The sequence below is a fragment of the Nerophis ophidion genome, linkage group LG22, assembly GCF_033978795.1.
Source record: "Nerophis ophidion isolate RoL-2023_Sa linkage group LG22, RoL_Noph_v1.0, whole genome shotgun sequence".
Classification (NCBI taxonomy): Eukaryota; Metazoa; Chordata; class Actinopteri; order Syngnathiformes; family Syngnathidae; genus Nerophis; species Nerophis ophidion.
In genome coordinates this window covers 35,703,644-35,726,499 of record NC_084632.1, presented here as the reverse complement: position 1 = coordinate 35,726,499, position 22,856 = coordinate 35,703,644, and the positions used below count along the sequence as shown (strand labels likewise).

Sequence of the window (22,856 nt, the reverse complement as noted above, 5' to 3'; positions counted from 1 at the left end):
ATCCGCGCATCTCTAATAGACAGTGATTTTAAACTTGACAGGCAAGTCAATGGCGTTTTAAAATATTGTTTTTATCATCTTTGTCTTTCAGCAAAGGTAAAACCGTTTTTATCTTGTAACCTTTTTGAACAAGTCGTGCATGCTTTTATTTCAAGTTGCTTGGACTACTGCAATGCACTTTATGATGGCAGTAGCCAAAAAGCTCTCTCCCGGTTGCAGTTAGTCCAGAACGCGGCAGCACGACTTTTAACAGGGGCCAGGAAACCCCAGCATATAACCCCAATCCTTGAGAGTTTGCACTGGCTCCCTGTTCATTTTAGAATTGATTTTAAAATATTGCTCTTTGTTTTGAAAGCTGCACATGGACTGGCACCTCATTATATCTCGGACCTCATCCAAATTTACAATCATGCGCACGCTCTGAGGTCCGAGGGCCACCTCCAGCTCGTGGTGCCCAGGACCAGACTTAAGACCAGGGGAGACAGGGCCTTCTCTGTGGTCGGCCCTAAGCTCTGGAACACTGTGCCCCTCCATGTTAGAACTGCTCCCACAGTGGAGTGTTTTAAGTCTCGTCCTAAGACCCATTTTTATTCTTTGGCTTTTAACAGTCCTGGGTTCAATCCCGGGCTCGGGATCTTTCTGTGTGGAGTTTGCATGTTCTCCCCGTGAATGCGTGGGTTCCCTCCGGGTACTCCGGCTTCCTCCCACTTCCAAAGACATGCACCTGGGGATAGGTTGATTGGAAACACTAAATTGGCCCTAGTGTGTGAATGTGAGTGTGAATGTTGACTGTCTATCTGTGTTGGCCCTGCGATGAGGTGGCGACTTGTCCAGGGTGTACCCTGCCTTCCGCCCGATTGTAGCTGAGATAGGCGCCAGCGCCCCCCGCGACCCCGAAAGGGAATAAGCGGTAGAAAATGGATGGATGGATGGATGGATGGGTTCAATCCCGGGCTCGGGATCTTTCTGTGTGGAGTTTGCATGTTCTCCCCGTGAATGCGTGGGTTCCCTCCGGGTACTCCGGCTTCCTCCCACCTCCAAAGACATGCACCTGGGGATAGGTTGATTGGCAACACTAAATTGGCCCTAGGTTGTGTATGTGAGTGTGAATGTTGACTGTCTATCTGTGTTGGCCCTGCGATGAGGTGGCGACTTGTCCAGGGTGTACCCCGCCTTCCGCCCGATTGTAGCTGAGACCCCAAAAGGGAATAAGCGGTAGGAAATGGATGGATGGAGTTGTCCTCTGTGTTTTAAAATGTTGATTTCTCTTCACTGTTTTGATTGGTTTCAACCTTAAAATCGTTTTCAATCATATTTATTTTATATTGTTTTTATATGTATTTATTTTTATTTTTTGTTTTTATTCAGTCATTAGTGGAGCTCAGGATAGTATTTGAATGTTGTTTTTAATATTGTTGTGCAGCACTTTGGGAACATTTTGTTGTTTAAATGTGCTATATAAATAAAGTGGATTGGTTTATAGATAAATAAAAATTAAATAAAATATCCAGCAAGGCTTCCAACCACAATTGGTAGAGGAGTTGCAGTATTCTGATTTTTTTCAAGTACACGTGAATGCACCATTGCCGGAGAGCAGAATTAAAGTTATCTTGTTCCCCAATGGCTTCTAATATGTCGGAAGGAACAAAACATTTGCAATGGCTAAAGTTATTTTACAAAACACCACAACAATGTTTTTTAAGGACCGCTATTTATGAAGAGTTTCTAGTTTCTCTTCCGCCTCCCTGCCAGAGAGGGCGGGGTTGTCTCCTACCTGCCCGACAGCGGAGGTAATAATGGCGACCTAGTTGGACAACATTGCTCGAACACCGACTTCCACCTTCTTTCCTTCCCGGTCTAAGGTAATATTTTTAAGCACACACACGTTCAACTTCGAGCACACTTGTTCGAACGCTTCGTGGTTAATCTACTGTTCGCTGACAGAAAACGCCTCCTGAAGCCAGGTGCGTGTAGTCGCACACAAGTGGACTCTCGCCGCTAAACCTTCTGATCAATCTCCGTTTTCTTGATATAGTTTCATGTTTAAGAACATTTGGATGATTTGACATACAGTATTCAACAGTTATAAAAGTTGAAGAACTACTTTTGTGACATAATATCAGCTATTTTTCCTTTTGTTGTGGACCATTACTACTTTTCTGTCTTAAATTTGCTGAAATTAATTTACGTTGGGTATATATTAATACTAACATGGCTCGTCACAGTATTTGCGAAATGTTTCATGATGTGGACATCCAACTGATAAAACTGATTACTTTGGTCAACTCAGGGCCACCTTAACCTAAAGGGGGACTCAGGAGCAGATTGGGGTTTTTACCCCCCTGTCTTGGAACATAAACACAAATCACAATAACATAACATCAATGTAACAATATCCATCCATCCATCCATCCATTTTCTACCGTGTATTCCCTTTCGGGGTCGCGGGGGGCACTGGCGCCTATCTCAGCTACAATCGGGCGGAAGGCGGAGTACACCCTGGACAAGTCGCCACCTCATTGCAGGGCCAACACAGACAACATTCACACTCACATTCACACACTAGCCCTCAATTTAAAATAATATTGAATCCATGAGTACTATATTTTTCGTACTATAAGGCCTACTGAAATGAGGTTTTCTTATTTAAACGGGGATAGCAGGTCCATTTTATGTGTCATACTTGATCATTTCGCGATATTGCCATATTTTTGCTGAAAGGATTTAGTAGAGAACATCCACGATAAAGTTCGCAACTTTTGGTCGCTAATAAAAAAGCCTTGCCTTTACCGGAAGTAGCAGACGATGTGCGCGTGACGTCACTGGTTATAGAGCTTCATACATCCTCACATTGTTTACAATCATGGCCACCAGCAGCTAAAGCGATTCGGACAGAGAAAGTGACTATTTCCCCATTAATTTGAGCAAGGATGAAAGATTTCTGGATGAGGATAGTGAGAGTGAAGGACTAGAAAAAAAATAAAATAAAAAAGGCGAGGACAGTGAGAGCGATTCAGGATTTAGTTTAGTTTATTAAGGATCCCCATTAGTCTACACCGCAGTGGAGACTATTCTTCCTGGGGTCCAGGCAAAAAACATCACACAACCACAGAACAAACGATTAAAATGCAGTACAACATGATCCAATAATAAATTGTCATAATACAAAAATAGCAACAACAAATAACCAAAAAATACTAATAAATGTTACATAATAATTTTCATACCAAAGATAAAAATAGCAATATAAAGATAGATATACTGTATACATTTTTGCAAAAATAAAACAAAGAACCAATGGCCTAAAATATACACATTAGTGTACCAAAGACAAACAATAAGTGACGAAAAAGTATCATCCATCCATTTTCTGCTGCTTATCCCATAATCAATAAAATACTCAATAGTCAATAAAAACATTCAGATGTTATTAGACACATTTACTGGGATCATTCTGGAAAATCCCTTATCTGCTTATTGTGTTACTAGTGTTTTAGTGAGATTATATTGGGACGGCGTGGAGCAGTGGGAGAGTGGCCGTGCGCAACCCGAGGTTCCCTGGTTCAATCCCCACCTAGTACCAACCTCGTCACGTCCGTTGTGTCCTGAGCAAGACACTTCACCCTTGCTCCTGATGGGTGCTGGTTAGCGCCTTGCATGGCAGCTCCCTCCATCAGTGTGTGAATGGGTATATCTGGAAGTAGTGTCAAAGCGCTTTGAGTACCTTGAAGGTAGAAAAGCGCTATACAAGTACAACCCATTTATCATTTATTTATATGGTACCTGAAAGTCAGAGGGGTGCGGCCACGGGTGTGGTGACCGCCAGTGTCTCCGGTGGGAGGAGGTAAGAGTCCGCAGCTGCAGGAGGACGCAAGCTCCGCTCATAACTACGGTAAGAGCGGACTTATTACCACAATTTTCTCACCGAAACCTGCTGGTTGACATGTGGTCGGGAACCATGTTCGTTTGACCGCTCTGTTCCATAGTAAAGCTTCACCTTTGGGAATTTTAAACAAGGAAACACCGGCTGTGTTTGTGTGGCTAAAGGCGGCCGCAATACACCGCTTCCCACCTCCGTCTTTCTACTTTGACTTCTCCATTATTAATTGAACAAATTGCAAAAGATTCAGCAACACAGATGTCCAGAATACTGTGTAATTATGTGATTAAAGCAGACTACTTCTAGCTTAGGTCGGGCTGGAAAAAAATGTCCGCTACAACCGGTGAAGTCAAACGCACGCGTCATCATACCGTGACGTTTTGAACAGGACACTTCGCGGGAAATTTAAAATTGCAATTTAGTAAACTAAAAAGGCCGTATTGGCATGTGTTGCAATGTTAATATTTCATCATTGATGTATAAACTATCAGACCGCGTGGTCGGCAGTAGTGGGTTTCAGTAGGCCTTTAACTTGCGCTTGCTGGGTTACACAAGGCATATTGACAAAGCTTAACCCATTGTTACTATAACAATCTACAAGATTAATATAGGTTGCCTCTCTCTCTTCCCTTTCATCTTTCGGTATTCCTTTTTTATTTCATTTATTTTTATTATCTTTCTAGCCATCATTATGTATATGTATTGTTACATTTGAACAACTGTATTGTTGATAATAGAGGTAAAGTATTGGTTTTGTTTATGATCAATAGCGCATTTTCTATTGGTATTTGTATTGCTCCAGCTTCAGTGTAAAAATGCTCATTGTCATTACTATATTATTATTTATTTCGCTAACTGCTTATTTGCTATCACTTTTACGATCATATTTGTACATATTGTATGTGCTGGTGTTGTTGTTGTTATTGTTGTTTTTGTCTCTCTGTCTAATCCCCCTCTTATCCCCACAATTTCCCCCTCTGTCTTCCTTTTTCTCTCTTTCTATCCCCTCCTGCTCCGGCCCGGCTGCACCAAATGATAATATAAATACATTTAATAAAGTCAAATTCAAATAAGGCAACAAGAGCGGTATCCTACACTTCTCTTTTGTAAAGTAAATCTGAACAGCCGATATGGGCATCTACATCAACTATATGATTTGCCTGAGAAGCTGGACAGGACAAAAAAAAATAAAAAATGTGCGCTTTCAAACGCTCTTCAGTTGTTACAGTATCCTGTTTGGAAACACTTGGACAAGTGGATAAAACATCAACAGTGTGCCGTTTATAGACAAAAATCCCTTTTTGATTGTCGAATATTAGACTTAGACTTCCTTTATATTGACTATTAAATTTGAACTTTTCAGTACATTGTACAACATACATTACAGTATATTGTATTAGAGGTAGGGGAATAATATCTTTTTAGATACATCCCAATTCGGAAAAGGACTAAAAGGATTAGTAAACATCAGTAATTGATTATTGATTTCCGTTCATCTATCCATCTTCTTCCGCTTATCCGAGGTAGGGTCGCGGGGGCAGCAGCCTAAGCAGGGAAGCCCAGACTTCCCTCTCCCCAGCCATTTCATCCAGCTCCTCGCGGGGGATCCCGAGGCGTTCCCAGGCCAGCCGGGATACATAGTCTTCCCAACGTGTCCTGGGTCTTCCCCGTGGTCTCCTACCGGTTGGACGTGCCCAAAACACCTCCCTAGGGAGGGGTTCAGGTGGCATCCTGACCAGATGCTCGAGCCACTTCATATGGCTCCTCTCGATGTGGAGGAGCAGCGGATGACAGAGCCTCTCACCCTATCTCTAAGGGAGAGCCCCACCACCTAGAGGAGGAAGCTCAATTCGGCCGCTTGTACCCGTGATCTTGTCCTTTCGGTCGTAACCCAAAGCGCTTTACCATCGGTGAGGATGGGAACGTAGATCGACCTGTAAATTGAGAGCTTTGACTTCCGGGTCAGCTCCTTCTTCGCCACAACGGATCGATACAGCGTATATGAAGTAAAGTTTTAAAATTTGGCTGACTGCAAGGAGCCACCTCACTGCGACCAGCTCCTTTATTATATAGCACTTTTGCACACATTTACATTGATATGTGATGCATTAATTTGTATCGTATGCGTTTTCGAAATAAACTGAACTGAACATTTAAAAAATGTGATGGGAATTTCTTCATACAAATGCACGGTTTTAGTTTTTTTAAATGCAAGAGTTAAAGGCTTATTTGGTGAAGCGAAAATAAGTGTAGAGATGCATCAATTGATTTTTATCCAAATCATAGCTTCTGAATCGTAATCGAATCGTGAGGTGGCCAAAGATTCTTACAGTCTCTAAATTCTAGGAGCCGGGTGAAAGTTCAGTCACCTAAACATATTCCTCGGTGTATTCTTATAATTTGATTAATATTGGATAGTTTATTTGATATCCAAATGTCATTTCAGATTCTTGCCGTATCTTTTTCAGTCCACAGCCATGAGCCAACCAGCCCGTTCAAAGCAAGGCCACCGAGAGAGGAATGGCGATCGCCGGCAGCCCCGTGAGCCACACGATGCGGGGCGTTCGTCAGCTGACAGGTGTAAACAATAGTTATGTTGAATTGTGTTAAATACTGTATGCATAATAAGTACCTGTACAATGTTGTACAGTACTGCCATGGTTGTAATATCTGCATCAGACTAAAAACTAGGGGTGTAACGGTACACACAAATTTCAGTTCGGTACGTACCTCGGTTTAGAGGTCACAGTTCGGTTCATTTTCGGTACAGTAAGAAAACAACAAAATATACATTTTTTGGTTATTTATTTACCAAATGTGTAAACAATGGCATAACATGCATATACACACTGCCAGGGTTAATGTGGTCAACATATGTAAAATAAAAATTAAATAAGATAAGGCTCAGAATGGTTTCTTAACAAAACCTTTCTACATATGAAGTGCTTTTTTTGACTGATTGATTGAGACTTTTATTAGTAGATTGCACAGTACAGTACATATTCCGTACAACTGACCACTAAATGGTAACACCCCAATACGGTTTTCAACTTGTTTAAGTCGGGGCCCACGTGAATCAACACTAAACTGCCTCAAGTTGTTGCTCAGATTAAATAAAATGACAAAACTTTTCTTCTACATATAAAAAGTGCACCATTAAACAGTTTCAAGTCAACTCAGCTTCAGTTTAACTTTTCTTTTCCCCCCCAGCCTGGCCAACTTGGCAGTAAGAGGATATATTGGCTCATTGTTCTTCCACCATAGAAGTGGGTCAAAATCTAGTTTTTAATGCACTATGGACTTAAATCTGCTGCTATAACATTTGTTATTGCTGTAGCCCTGTCTGACTCGCCGAGGAGAGGCTGCTTGAATGCGGTGGTGACGCTTCAAATGGGTTAGCATGTGTTATGAGAGTAGCGTATGTGTGTGTGTGGCCCTTTTAATATGTGACAGCATGTGAGGTGAGTGTGTGGGCGAGCGACGTGAGTGCGGGGAGTGGCTAGTGTTTTGTTGGATTGGCTGTGTGCAAGACCTCAATAAAGCCACGATTTGCAACTAATCGCCGGACTCTTCATTTACCCTGGAGTCCGGAGCTGTGGAGACCCACTGCCGTGTAGAGTGAAGGGTGTTTCCCACAAGAATACATCAGCCCTGGAGGAGTGTCTCCCCTGCGCTGCTGGACTACGGTCTGGGAGCCAGAAGCAGGAAAGGTGCAACACATGTTTGACATGTTGTCAGAAGCAGCTGCTGAACAAACCTCCGTTCTCCATTGTTGTATCGCGCAGCCAAAGTGTTCCCAAACGGGAGATCTTAACGAGGCAGGAGGGTCTTCCAGCTCTGGCTTTTACATGTTGTCCTAGCCCGGGCGCTGCTAGCACGTGTACTCGTTCGGTACACCTCCGAACCGAACCGAAACGGTTCAATACCAATACACGTACCGTTACACCCCTACGCTCTACGAGCATCGATGAAGGAACACATTTCAGTACAATAGCCGTGCACTTCTATACCACTGCAGTCTATGGCTACATGAATACGTGCTTGAACATATACATTTGTGACAAAATGATGCAAACCATTACTGACTTGAAAAACTGCATCTGTAGTATTGACGCACTAATGGATGTCATTATTTTTTTTTACATCTTGTGTGTTTTCAAGATCCTCTTCACAAGACCCGTACTATTCCAGAGAAGCCGATCATCGGCCCACACGTACGCAGGGTGTGTCGCGTGAACGTCAGGACTCCAAATGCACAAACGTGTGCTCCAGGAGAGGTGAGACTGGACCTTTTTTGGGGGACCGACTGGTTTCAATATTCAAATTTCATTCTGGATTCTCTGTCTTAACGCTGGCCCAACTGGTTTTGCTGCATTCACCACCTCTTTGTCACTGTGACCAGGTAAACATCTGCTATATGAGATGCAAAGAGTAGTTGAATAGTAATTGGTTCTTAGATGATTGCGTTCTGCCATTGAAACATGCCAGTCACTATACAAAAGCTATCTTCAGCTTTAGGTTGCGAATTCAAATTACGAACCTTCCCACCGAGCGAATGTCACAGGGAAAACCGTGAGATCAGACCGTAACATCCAGCATCTTCCTTGCATATAGCTGGCAAGACATAACGTCTTGTGGGAACAAAGAAAAGGAGAGTTACAGTGCTATGGACAAAAAGCGGATGATATTCATTGATTAAAGGGGAACGTTATCACCAGACCTATGTAAGCGTCAATATATACCTTGATGTTGCAGAAAAAAAGACCATATATTTGTTTAACCGATTTCCGAACTCTAAATGGGTGAATTTTGGCGAATTAAACGCCTTTCTGTTTATCGCTCTCGGCGCGATGACGTCAAAACGTGACGTCACCTAGGTAATAAAGCCGCCATTTAAATTTTCTTAAACACATTACAAACACCGGCTCTCAGCTCTGTTATTTTCCATTTTTTCGACTATTTTCTGGAACCTTGGAGACATCATGCCTCGTCGGTGTGTTGTTGGAGGGTGTAACAACACTAACAGGGAGGGATTCAAGTTACCCAAAGATGCGAAAGTGGCAAGAAATTGGACGAAATTTGTTCAAAATACGAGGGCGTGGGGAAAGCCGACGAAATGGTCAGTTGTTTGTTCCGCACGCTTAAACCGACAAAAGCTGTGCTACTACAGAGATGGCAAGATTGTGTGGATATCCTGCGACACTTAAAGCAGATGCATTTCCAACGATAAAGTCAAAGAAATCTGCCGCCAGACCCCCATTGAATGTGCCGGACTGTCTGCACATTTTACCGGCGATGCTAAGACAGACATGGCACAGAGATGTATGGATAACCTGCAGATGCATTTCCAACGATAAAGTCAACTAAATCACAAAGGTGAGTTTTGTTGATGCTGTTGACTTATGTGCTAATCAGACATATTTGGTCACGGCATGACTGCCAGCTAATCGATGCTAACATGCTATTAGGCTAGCTGTATGTACATTTGAAACTATATTTACATCCAGCGTTTCCTTCCACCCACATTTAATGCCAAACAAACACTTACCAATCGACAGATTTAAGTTGAGCCAATGTCACAAGATGCGAAACTTCGGATTGTTGGTCTGCACATTTTACCGGCGATGCTAACGCAGACATGGCCGAATAGCGTCAATAGCTATTCGCTCAATAGCTTCAGTTTCTTCTTCAATTTCGTTTTCGCTATCTGCCTCCATACTCTAACCATCCGTTTCAATACATGCGTAATCTGTTGAATCGCTTAAGCCGCTGAAATCCGAGTCTGAATCCGAGCTAATTTCGCTATATCTTGCTGTGGTATCCGCCATTGTTTGTTTGTATTGGCAGCACTGGATGAAGTCACAGGAATATGAACAGTGGCTTCAAGAGAGCGAAAAAAAGGCACTTAACTTTTTTTAGGGATATTCCGGGACGGGTAACATTTTGAAAAAAACTTCAAAAAAATAAAATAAGCCACTGGGAACTGATTTTTATCGGTTTTAACCCTTTGGAAATTGTGATAATGTTCCCCTTTAAAGCACAAAATAATCAAAAAACAGAGACGGAGATGGAAGGAGATACTATAGAAGTCAGTTGTTGTTTTTTTAAGGTAAAGGCAATACATCAGGCATGGGCAATTATTGTGACTCGGAGTAGGGGGGCAAATTTAGAGAAAAAATTGTGTCTGGGGGCCGGTATATCTGATATTTAGGAACACTAATACAAAACCACACAATGTCTTATTGAAAGTTAAAAACGTTAATGACAGACCACCTTAAAAAACGGAATGTTTTTTTACTGAATGAGACACCCAGAATGTACATGAAAATAAAGAATGTGGGATTTACAATATAAACTATGGCCGATAAGACACTGCATATTGACCACATATGAACGTCACGCCCCCTCTCAATCGACATATTTTACAATGAAGCAAAACGCAACAAAAATGCAACAAACACAGCGAAACATGAACACAAAGTATTAAAAAACCCCACCTACAATCTGATATATCACTAAACTTTAGAACTTGTAAAAGGCTGTGATTTACATTACCAGAGTAACTACCGTATTTTTCGGAGTATAAGTCGCACCTGCCGAAAATGCATAGTAACAAGGAAAAAAAAACATGAGTTGCACTGGAGTATAAGTCGCATTTTTGGGGGAAATTTATTTGATAAAACCCAACACCAAGAATAGACATTTGAAAGGCAATTTAAAATAAAGAATAGTGAACAGCAGGCTGAATAAGTGTACGTTATATGAGGCATAAATAACCAACTGAGAAGGTGCCTGGTATGTTAACTTAACATATTATGGTAAGAGTCATTCAAATAACTATAACATATAGAACATGCTATATGTTTACCAAACAATCTGTCACTCCATCCATCCATCCATTTTTCTACCACTTATTCCCTTTTGGGGTCACGGGGGGCGCTGGCGCCTATCTCAGCTACATTCGGGCGGAAGGCAGGGTACACCCTGGACAAGTCGCTGCTAATTGCTAAATCCCATAAAATCTTATACGTCTAGTTTCTTTTGTGAATGAGATAAATAATATTAGTTGGTATTTTACGGTAATGTGTTAATAATTTCACACATAAGTCGCTCCTGAGTATAAGTCGCACTGGGACTTACAGTCCGAAAAATACGGTGGTATATCATGCAAAAGCGCAGATTCCAACCATTGAAATACTTTGTATAGTTCAAGACTTACAGTTTTTGAAAACATCCCTGCACATCATAATGGCAGCTACAGTTTCCATCTTAAAGATCTGGGAATGTCCAGTGGGCCAGATTGAAAAGTGTAACGGGCCTTAATTTGCCCAGGTCTGTTCTATTGTATGTTTTTTTATAGAATATTCATATAATATTTCAGAAGTTCTATAAGTAAAAGTAAAACGCATTTTTGAATTTTTGTGGTATTTTGGGATTAATTCAAAGTTAATCCATTTCAATGGGGAACATTGATACCAATATTTTGTGTTACCAGCCCCATTACAGAAATAGACTTTCAGGCCGAGGAAGTACTGTGCTACGGATTTGTGTGGAGGAAACCTCTAGAGTGACTTAGTACTTTGTGTAGGAACCTTCGTTGGCAAGCACAGAGGTCAAAAGTGGTCACCAGGGTTGCAAACATTTCAGGAAGGATTTCAGTTTATTCCCCTTTACAGATTTTTAAGGCGGTGGCTTGCTAGGACTGCAGTATCTCAATACATTCCAGCGAAATGTTACAAATGCCATCAGTTACCTCAACTCCTCTCTTGTACGGGCATGTAAACGCGGAAATCCACATTTTTTAAACATTAATTTTTGCGTCAAAATAATACTTCCATGGTTTCTAAAAAATGATATATTCCTACAAATACAAGCTTTCGTTGCAGGTATAGTGTTCCCTCGTTTAACACCGGGGTTACGTTCCCAAAAATACCCGCTTTAAGTGAAATTCGCGTAGGAGAAGTTGCTCTCTTATGTGTTTTTGTTCATTGTATATTTTTTTCGTTCACAGTTTTTTCATTTAGAAGTTGTTGTTTTTTTTGCGTGTACGGGATTGTACGGTATGTTTTTTTCATTTCTTATACTGTAAGTTATAAGTATAACCCTAACCACACACTTTATAAACTTTTTTCAGACAGGCATTAAGATTTGGTCACATTTCTCTCATTTAAACACCCTCAATGTTAAAATCTTTGTGGATAAAAAAAAAAAAAAGTACATTCTTAAAGAATGAAACTAAAGATCTAAACCTGTTTTTTTAAGGCTGTAGGATTTTTTGACCTATAAATAAGCCCAGGTTTTATCATAAAACCCGCAGCATTTCCACAAAGAACCAGTCACACAATCTTTTTGGGCCTTAAAACCTGTGCTTTTGGCTTCGTCCTGAATTATAAAGGTGCGAGAGGGCATTTGTTTCTTGAATAAACTTGTCTCATCTATATTAAAAACTTGTTCAGGATTATATACCCCTTCCCACAGTACGCATTCTGTACTGGTTGAAGAAGATTGATTGACAATGGTCTACAGTCCCATAGCTAGCGTGTCGTTGCCTCCATTCGCTCTTCCAGGCATAAAGATGACGGCTGTCTACTTTGCTGCTAATCATATTTGCTAATCGAACACTGTTAGTTCCCTTGTTGTAGAGTATTTATTAGTACCCAGAGGGAAGATTATTTTTGAGGTGTGTGTCGGATGTATACAGAGGTCGTAACACCGCAAGTATATAACCTGAGATGGCACGGCTATAGGATAGAGTTGCCAAATGGGAAACGTTTTCGGAGTTCTTTGTGTGCTTGTTATACAATTTGACATTACATTTTAAATGAAGATAATGTCAGTAAATGATCTACTTGTAACTACGGGTTGTTGCCTCACCCTTTTCAGTGGGGACGCCCCCATCAACATTTTATAGAATAGAGCAGGGGTGTCAAACTCGTTTTCTTTGAGAGCCACGTTGCAGTTATGGTTGCCCTCAGAGGGCCGCTTTTAACAATGAGTAATATAAGAATATACATGTATATATACAAACCCCGTTTCCATATGAGTTGGGAAATTGTGTTGGATATAAATATAAACAGAATACTATGATTTGCAAATCATTTTCAACCAATATTCGTTTGAATATGCTACAAAGACAAGATATTTGATGTTCAAACTGATAAACATTTTTTTGTTGTTGCTAATAATCATTAACTTTAGAATTTGATGCCAGCAACACGTGACAAAGAAGTTGGGAAAGGTGGCAATACTGATAAAGTTGAGGAATGCTCATCAAACACTTATGTGGAACATCCCACAGGTCCATCCATCCATCCATCTTCTACCGCTTATCCGAGGTCGGCTCATGGGGGCAGCAGCCTAAGCAGGGAAGCCCAGACTTCCCTCTCCCCAGCCACTTCGTCTAGCTCTTCCCGGGGGATCCCGAGGCATTCCCAGGTCAGCCGGGAGACATAGTTTTCCCAACGTGTCCTGGGTCTTCCCCGTGGCCTCCTACCGGTTGGACGTGCCCTAAACACATCCCTAGGGAGGCGTTCGGGTGGCATCCTGACCAGATGCCCGAGCCACCTCATCTGGCTCCTCTCGATGTGGAGGAGCAGCGGCTTTACTTTGAGTTCCTCCCGGATGGCAGAGCTTCTCACCCTATCTCTAAGGGAGAGTCCCGCCACCCAGCGGAAGGAAACTCATTTCGGCCGCTTGTACCCGTGATCTTATCCTTTCGGTCATGACCCAAAGCTCATGACCATAGGTGAGGATGGGAACGTACATCGACCGGTAAATTGAGAGTTTTGCCTTCCGGCTCAGCTCCTTCTTCACCACAACGGATCGGTACAACATCCGCATTACTGAAGACACCGCACCGATCCGCCTGTCGATCTCACGATCCACTCTTCCCCCACTCATGAACAAGACTCCTAGGTACTTGAACTCCTCCTCTGTAGCAGGGTCTCCTCCCCAACCCGGAGATGGCACTCCACTCTTTTACGGGCGAGAACCATGGACTCGGACTTGGAGGTGCTGATTTTCATTCCGGTCGCTTCACACTCGGCTGCGAACCGATCCAGTGAGAGCTGAACATCCCGGTCAGATGAAGCCATCAGGACCACATCATCTGCAAAAAGCAGAGACCTAATGCCGCGGCTACCAAACCAGAAACCCGAAAACGCCTTGACTACGCCTAGAAATTCTGTCCATAAAAGTTATGAACAGAATCGGTGACAAAGGACATTTTTGGCGGAGTCCAACCCTCACTGGAAACGGGTCCGACTTACTGCCGGCAGTGCGGACCAATCTCTGGCACTGATTAAACAGGGAGCGGACCGCCACAATAAGACAGTCCAATACCCCATACTCTTTGAACACTCCCCACAGGACTTCCCGAGGGACATGGTCAAATGCCTTCTCCAAGTCCACAAAGCACATGTAGACTGGTTGGGCAAACTCCCATGCACCCTTAAGAACCCTGCCGAGAGTATAGAGCTGGTCCACAGTTCCACGACCAGGACGAAAACCACACTGTTCCTCCTGAATCCGAGGTTCGACTATCCGGCACAGCCTCCACTCCAGTACACCTGAATAAACCTTACCGGGAAGGCTGAGGAGTGTGATCCCACAATAGTTGGAACACACCCTACGGTCCCCCTTCTTAAAGAGAGCGACCACCACCCCTGTCTGCCAATTTTAGAGGTACCGCCCCCGATGTCCACGCGATTCTGCAGAGTCTTGTCAACGAAGACAGCCCCACAGCATCCAAAACCTTAATGAACTCCGAGAGGAGCTCATCTACCCCCCGGGGCCTTGCTGCCGAGGAGCTTTTTAACTACCTCAGCAACCTCAGCCCCAGAAATAGGAGAGTCCACCACAGTTTCCCCAGTCACCGCTTCCTCATAGGAAGACGTGTTGGTGAGATTGAGGAGGTCTTCGAAGTATTCCCTCCACCGATCCACAACATCCGCAGTCGAAGTCAGCAGAACACCATCAGCACCATACACGGTGTTGGCAGTGCACTGCTTCCCCTTCCTGAGGCGGTGTATGGTGGTCCAGAATCGCTTGGAAGCCGTCCGGCTTCCCCGAACTCCTCCCATGTGCGAGTTTTTGCCTCCGCGACCGCTAAAGCTGCACACCGCTTGGTGTACAGGCTAATTGGGAACAGTTGAGTGCCATGATTGGGTATAAAAACAGCTTCCATGATATGCTAAGTAATTCACAAACAAGAATGGGTCACCACTTTGTAAGCAAATTGTCGAACAGTTTTAGAACATTTCTCAATGAGCTATTGCAAGGAATTTACCATATACGTTCCGTAAAATCATCAAAAGGTTCAAAAACCGACATCAGTGTGTAAAGGATATCACCACATGGGCTCAGGAACACTTCATAAAACCACTGTCAGTAACTACAGTTGGTCGCTACATCTGTAAGTGCAAGTTAAAACTGTACAATGCAAAGCCAAACCAATTTATCAACAACACCCTGAAATGCCGCCGGCTTCGCTGAGCATGAGCTCATCTAAGATGGACTGATGCAAAGTGGAAAAGTGCTCTGTGGTCTGATGAGTCCACATTTCAAATTATATTTGGAAACAGAGGATGTAGGTGTCCTCCAGAACAAAGAGGAAAATAACCATTCAGATTGTTATAGGCGCAAAGTTCAAAAGCCAGCATCTGTGATGGTATGGGGGTACATTAGTGCCGAAGGATTGGGCAACTTACACATCTGTGAAGGCACCATTAATGCTGAAAGGTACATACAGGTTTTGGAACAACATATGTTGTCATCCAAGCAACGTTATCATGGACGCCCCTGCTTATTTCAGCAAGACAATGCCAAGCCACGTGTTACAACAGCGTGGCTTCGTAGTAAAAGAGTGCGGGTACTTTCCTGGCCCACCTGCAGTCCAGACCTGTCTCCCATCGAAAATGTGTGGCGCATTATGAAGCGTAAAATACGACTGCAGAGACCCCGGACTGTTGAACGACTGAAGCTCTACATCAGGGGTGTCAAACTCAAATACAGAGTGGGCCGAGATTTAAAACTGAACAAAGCCGTGGGCCAAGGTTGAACAAATTAATGTTTTAATAGGGATCCAAATAAGTTTTGCATTGAATATTGAACAAGCAAAGCTTATATAATTTTATATGACATGCAAAATCGAGTTTTAAAAAATTAATAATACCTAAAAAATATCAATGGCATATCAAATAAAATGAATACCTCTTTTCTATTTGCAGCTTTCTGAAGTAAATGTCAAAATAAACTTTTTCCACGGGCTAATAATACATTTGAAAATAAAAGTTGTCCGTCTATCTGTGTTGGCCCTGCGATGAGGTGGCGACTCATCCAGGGTGTACCCCGCCTTCTGCCTGAGTGCAGCTGAGTTAGGCTCCAGCGACCCCCCCGCGACAAGCGGTAGAAAATGGATGAATGGAATAATAATGAATGAATCAAACATTCAAGCCTTGAAGTAGCAAGAGAAAGTGCATGAATAAAACGTTAATTATTGTTCAGTTTGCTGCACTGATTTGCTTTACCACTGAATATGGAACAAGCAACACTTATATAACTTAATAGTGCAAAATCAACTTTCAAAAAACAAATGAAAAATAATCAATGGCATATTAAATAAAATGTTAATAAAACATTGAATGCCTCTTTTCTATTTGCAGCCTTCTGAGGTAAATATCAACATTATTTTTTTCCACAGGATAATACATTTGAAAATAAAATTACAATGAATAAATCAACCATTCAGGCCTTTTTACTGCTCAGTTTGCGACACACTGATCTAATCTGGTGTTCCCAAGCCAGATACCGGGCATCTTTTCTTGGATGCTAGTTCATTAATATCAGAGCTCAGGCTTTGAGCTGAGGCAACCTGAGGTGGGCGGGGTTTGGTAGTAGCCGGTGTGTATACTGTATTGTAGCGTCCCGGAAGAGTTAATGCTGCAAGGGGTTCTGGGTATTTGTTCTGTTGTGTTTATGTTGTGTTACGGTGCGGATGTTCTCCCGAAATGTGTTTGTCATTCTTGTTTGGTGTGGGTTCACAGTGTGGCGCATATTTGTAACAGTGTTAAAGTTCTTTATACCAGTGGTTCTCAAATGGGGGTACGCTGACCCCTGGGGGTACTAGAAGATATGCCAAGGGGTACGTGAGATTTTTTTTTAATTTTCTAAAAGATATCAACAATTCAAAAAACCTTTATAAATATATTGATTGAATAATACTTCAACAAAATATGAATGTAAGTTCATAAACTGAAAAGAAATGCAACAATGCAATATTCAGTGTTGACAGCTAGATTTTTTGTGGACATGTTCCATAAATATTGATGTTAAAGATTGGTTTTTTTTTGTGAAGAAATGTTTAGAATTAAATTCATGAATCCCAAAGAGGGCACTTTAAGTTGATGATTACTTCTATGTGTAGAAATCTTTATTTATAATTTAATCACTTGTTTTTGTTTCAACAAGGTTTTAATTATTTTAATTTTTTTTCCTAATAGTTCAAGAAAGACCACTATAAATGAGCAATATTTTGCACTTTTATACAATTTAATAAATCAGAAACTGATTATATAGTGCTGTATTTTACTTCTTTCTCTTTTTTTCAAGCAAAAATGCTTTGTTCTGATTAGGGGGTACTTGAATTAAAAACATTTTTACAGGGGCTACATCACTGAAAAAAGGTTGAGAACCACTGGTTTATACGGCCACCCTCAGTGTGACCTGTATGGCTGTTGACTAAGTATGCCTTGCATTCACTTCTGTGTGTGTAAAAGCCGCATATATTATGACTTGGCCAGCACGCTGTTTCTACGTAGGAAAAGCAGACGTGACGAAAGGTTGTATAGGACGTTTAAGGCAGACGTCCCCAATATTAATGTCAGGGTGGAAATTGGGAGAAATTTGGGAGAATGGTTGCCCCCTGGAGATTTTTGAGAAGGGACACTGACATTTGGGAGTTTCCTGGGAAAATCGGGAGGGTTGGCAAGTATGAGTATTAGCGGTGAATGCACTGTATAAAACCGGCGGACCAGCTCTAATGTTAATTTGATATTGCCTCAAGGGCCACAGAGTTTGACACCCATGCTTTACATAAAAGATGAATGGGAAAGAATTCCACTTTCAAAGCTTTAATAATTAGTTTCCTCAGTTGTCAAACTTTTAGTGAGACAAGAGCTATTGTGACGCATGCCTGCTTATGCTTTAAGGCAGGGGTAGGGAACCTATGGCTCTAGAGCCAGATGTGGCTCTTTTGATGTCTGTATCTGGCTCTCCAATAAATCTTAGCTGACATTGCCTAATAGGATAAGTAAAGAATAATTCCGCTGGTAGTCACAGTGTTAAAATATTGTTGAAATTTTATAACATTCTCATGCATTTTAATCCAACCATCCATTTTCTATCGCACCTGTTCAAGATGTCGCATTAATGGTAAGAAGTATTATCTTTATTATTGGTTAGCTTTAGAATAACAACGTTAATAAAAATAATAAAGGACTTATTATACTGTTGTTCTAAATTGTTGGTCTTAGAAATGCACGCATTTAGTTGGGGCGGCATAGCTCGGTTGGTAGAGCGGCCGTGCCAGCAACTTGAGGGTTGCAGGTTCGATTCCCGCTTCCGCCATCCTAGTCACTGCCGTTGTATCTTGGGCAAGACACTTTAACCACCTGCTCCCAGTGCCACCCACACTGGTTTGAATGTAAATTAGATATTGGGTTTCACTATGTAAAGCGCTTTGAGTCACTAGAGAAAAGCGCTATATAAATATAATTCACTTCACTTATTCAGTGTTAAAAAATATATGGCTCTCACGGAAAGACATTTTGAAATATTTGGCTTCAATGGCTCTCTCAGCCAAAAAGGTTCATATCCAACAATTGCGACAACCACATTTTACTGTTAAGTGAGTTTCAATTTTAAATAACTTCTGCTGGTGGTGTGCCTCCGCATTTTTTCAACGCAAAAAATGTGCCTCGGCTCAAAACAGATTGAAAAACACTGATCAGGACACCTGATTCTCATCGTTTGGATGGGTTGCCAAATACTTTCGGCAATATAGTGTAGGTCTTTCTCACCAAGTTTCCTGTTGATGGTCTTTGACCCCATTCCAGTCTTGTGCAGGTCTACAAAACGGACGAGACAGGACCTGTAACGGGTACATTGTTGAACAGGGGCGTTTGTGTGCAAAGAGATTGAATACTTATTTCACTAAATCAAATGAATTCATTCAGTTGTGAAGAACGTTTGAAATAATACGAATATTTTCTGTCTTGCACAATTAGGTGTGGTTCTGATCTGCTCGGTGCTGACCAACGCCCTGGTGCTCATCTGCGTGGTGGCCGCCCAGATGGCCATGTCGGGCTTGTCCGCCACGGGCGGCCTGGGCGGCTTCGACATCAACTCCAACTTTAACCTGCAGGGCACCGAGCTGCAGAAAGTGCGGGAACTGGACGCGCAGTTCGGCCAGATGAGAGCGCCGGGAATCTACGGCGGCGTGGCCTTCAGCCTGACGATGGGCGTGGTCTCGCTCCTGTTTGTGGTGGCGGGCAACAAGCCCCCCCACCACATGTCCCGGAGGCTTCTTTACGGGGCGCTGGCGTTCCAGGCCGTGGGGGCCGTGGCCTACGTGGTGGCCGTTGGTCTTTATCTGCATTTCGTCATGCGGGTCAACGCCACTGATGTTTGCATTCAGCGCGAGCGGCTGTACGCACGAAACGGGTACACTTGGATGAACTGTGATGTCGGCGGCGGGGACGCAGCCGTGGCGTTGTTTGGACTCATCACGGCTTGCTTGTATACCGCCGGAACGGTGCTCACCTTCCAGACCATCCGTAGGGTAAAGCGCTACTTGCAAGAGCGTAAACGCCGTGAGGGGGAACGAGAGCCGCCGCGCTCCCACCCACAGAGGGCGCCACTGAGGGCCGAAAACCACGTCTGTATGAACATGCTCCAAATACAGTATTGACCCAAATAGAAAGTTATTTTAGTAGCTTTTTGTCAAATCTGAGCCGGTAAAAATGGATTAAAATCCTAACCAATATGTTTAAGCTAAACAACATTTTGGTTTGATTTGTTTGGAAGTCACAAAAGATGCTGGATAATGTTTTTACTGCACCGTCTTTTTGTCAGATGATTAAAATATTTTATTACCGAACAAAGTGAACGTTTGAAAACGGGTTCTGATACCAAATTCAAAGATGACGGCGAACCATCTTTTTGTCAGATGATTAAAATATTTTATTACCGAACAAAGTGAACGTTTGAAAACGGGTTCTGATACCAAATTCGAAGATGACGGCGAGACACAAAGCAGCGAATCTACCAGATTTTGCCTCACTGATCATAAAACAGGATCTCGGTTTTCATGACCATCTTTATTAAAGACATCAGTCAACATGATGGAGTTATCAGGAAACTTACATCTTTTAAGAGCTTCCTTGTGCAGTTTTTGAGAATGACGTAACAGTTCTGAGAACATTCACCAGTCAGATCCTCTTGTTCAGCATTTGCTCACCACTCTGTAACACAAATGGAATAACAGCCTTCTGAAATACATCTTTTCTCTCAGAGAACACTAGCATGAATCAGTGACCAGGTCACTTTAAGACTTTGAAACTCTTTGGAGTTAAAAGTTCTACTAACCAGACCCTCCAGGATTTCGAAATGATGCAATTGCTCTTATTCTCGCAAATTCAACCAGTCCAAAAATGATATGCAACCTAGAAACTTTGTCCAATCCCCACAATTGTTCTGCCAATGTTTATTTTCGCCAATTAAATGTTTCCCTGGTACTCGTCTAACCGATCAAATGGGTTTCTGTATGTTGAAGTGTGACAATTTATCCTTTTATAATCTCCGCTGTAGATTGTACTAAAAAAAAAATTCCCGGGCTTCTCAACAAAAGTTGGGGTAAACTGCAAGCAATGTGTTGTAACAAAGATGAAAGAGTGCAACTTTAATGCAGACGGCGGCCAATAAGGAAGCCTTTGTTTTGCCGACTCTGCACAAATTTGTGTCAATTGGTCACACTTGTATATATATATAAAAAAAAAAAGCCTGCAGATGAAACATGACATTGGTAAATATACTAAGATTGTGGATAGTTTAGAAACAGAATAATATTGAAAATGACCCCTTTCTACCATGTTTCATTAAAGTACATCTTTTCAGGAGATTATCAAACAAACTTACATAAGAGAAGTCAGTGTACAGCTTGTATAAGGCGTCATTTTTATAGTAAGTTGTCCCTTATGAGCATGTGCATCGTGTAGGCCTTTGCATAATTGTTTTTTAACTGTGAACATATGCATTTTTTTCCTCGGGTGAAGGCTTAAACCCTAGCAGGAATAAAAATGAATGTTATTTGAATAAAAAAATAAATGTATGTGTAATATGCTTTTCTTCATCTTTGTTCATGAATTACTTCAACAGACAAATCTCTCATAATTACACAAAAACATTTTGTAGCACCTTTCTCTTTCTCCTGCAATTCTACCGCAACTTCCTTTGTCAGGATTTTAAGGCCGCGACACTCAAAAACAGGCTTGTGAAATCCTGGGGGGGCTGTATTGACAACCGAGGCCAGAAAACTGAGCGTCAACAAAACGTACCATGGACAGTAAAACATAGTCAAACGTAGTGTAACACACCCAATAACTAAACGTGATGATTTAATTAACATGACTTGTAAAAAAATTGCATTGACTTTTCTGGGGCGTCGATTAAACTGTAGAAAAAAAAAAAGAGCAAATAAAAAAAAAAAAGTCTTCTGAGGTTTTGGACGAAAGAGAAAAAGAATGAACGTGAGCTACATTTCGACTCTTAGAGCGGCGTGATGAAGTAGTCTACAGGTTTCTGGTAGGTGGCTGCCTGCTGGTTGGAAGTCTCCATCTGCTCCTGCTGCTGGATCATCTGCCGCACTTCCTCCTCCAGCTCGGGTGGAATGATGAGCTGATCGTCAGGGTCTGCCTGGGCAGGAGCGTTGAAGTAGCCTCCTTGCTTCCGGACCGGTGCGTCCGCCGCTTCCTCGATGACGTCCTGGTTCCTCCCTTGGCAGGCGACAGAACCGTTCGCTCGAGCCCTGCGGCCCAAGGTGCCCGATCGAGTCTCCCCACCGAGGCAGGGGGAGGATGGAGCACTGGGGTATTCGGATGGAGGTGAAAGTTCCCGGCCGGCAGCGATGTGTTGAGGAACCCTTGTGGACGAGGACGTATGCCGGAGACCCCTGTGGACATCAGCTTCAACCTCCACGCGACTCCCGTTGGAGAAGACCCCAGGAATGGGCTCCTCGTCTTCGCTGTCGAGCCCGTTGTCGGACAGCGCTCCTGAGCACTGCCTCTGGAAGCTCCCGGTGCCGCGAGCGACTCGAAGCGCGCTGCTCCTCCCTGCCAGGTTGGGATGAGCCGACTCGGTTTGGAGAAGTGGCTCTTCGGACGAAGCTGGGGAGCCCACCTCGCTGCTCATTTCAGACATGCTGAACTCGCTCGACTCGCTGACAGTTCCCGAAGAAGCATGCAACGGCGCCGCCGCCCCGCCCACGTCGCCGCTGGCCGAGCCCGGACCTGGAGATGGAGGCGGCGGCGGCTCACAGCAGCTGCAGCGGTCCTGGGCGACGCCGAGCTGCACCACGACAGCGCTGAGGCTGTCGGAGCAGCCGAAGCTCTGAGCCAAAGTCACAAGCTTCTTTGCGGCGGCCAGGGCGTCTGGAACATTCCTGACGGCTTCCACCGCCTCGCTGGGAGACAGCAGGTCCCACAGGCCCCGGCTGCCCAGCAGAATGAACTCATCCTGTGGGGTGAGCGTTACCGTGGAGACATGTGGCCGGGGGGTTACTGATGGGCACAGGAAGGAATATCCCATAATTCTGGTGGAGTCGGTTACACCGCCGACTTTATTGTCCTGCAGAGACAAGAAGACACTTTCAGTCAAATATGCAAACAAGTATTATGTCTGCCAAATACAAAATGCAGTTTTA

At 43.0% G+C, this 22,856-nt stretch overlaps 2 protein-coding genes across 3 annotated transcripts in view; one reads left to right on the top strand and one right to left on the bottom strand.

Annotated features, from left to right (window-relative positions):
* The first annotated feature begins 1,642 nt into the window (after positions 1–1,642).
* Positions 1,643–20,916, top strand: si:ch211-191a24.4 (uncharacterized protein LOC100150331 homolog). Of its 2 annotated transcripts, none has more exons than XM_061883776.1 (4): positions 1,643–1,862; positions 6,327–6,458; positions 8,042–8,157; positions 19,165–20,916. In XM_061883776.1, exons 2-4 carry the CDS (start codon positions 6,358–6,360, stop codon positions 19,845–19,847), a joined length of 900 nt encoding a protein of 299 aa, XP_061739760.1. In that variant the 5' UTR covers positions 1,643–1,862; positions 6,327–6,357; the 3' UTR covers positions 19,848–20,916. The 2 variants fall into 2 exon arrangements, with proteins under 2 accessions (XP_061739760.1, XP_061739759.1); XM_061883775.1 differs by having other exon boundaries at positions 1,646–1,862; positions 6,349–6,458.
* LOC133540823 (PH domain leucine-rich repeat protein phosphatase 1-like) overlaps positions 20,343–22,856 on the bottom strand; it is a 64,701-nt gene continuing 62,187 nt past the window's right edge. The window contains exon 17 of the mRNA XM_061883773.1: positions 20,343–22,780. Coding sequence (XP_061739757.1) covers positions 21,704–22,780 — 1,077 coding nt within the window. The 3' untranslated portion in view covers positions 20,343–21,703. The remainder of the gene's footprint in view (positions 22,781–22,856) is intronic.

What these genes read in the sequence shown, in the direction of transcription:
- si:ch211-191a24.4 (XM_061883776.1), top strand. Translation starts at nt 6,358, where the DNA reads ATGAGCCAACCAGCCCGTTCAAAGCAAGGCCACCGAGAGAGGAATGGC. An exon ending in GGGCGTTCGTCAGCTGACAG is followed by an intron (nt 6,459 to 8,041) that starts GTGTAAACAATA and finishes TGTGTTTTCAAG; the next exon opens with ATCCTCTTCACAAGACCCGT. An exon ending in AAACGTGTGCTCCAGGAGAG is followed by an intron (nt 8,158 to 19,164) that starts GTGAGACTGGAC and finishes TTGCACAATTAG; the next exon opens with GTGTGGTTCTGATCTGCTCG.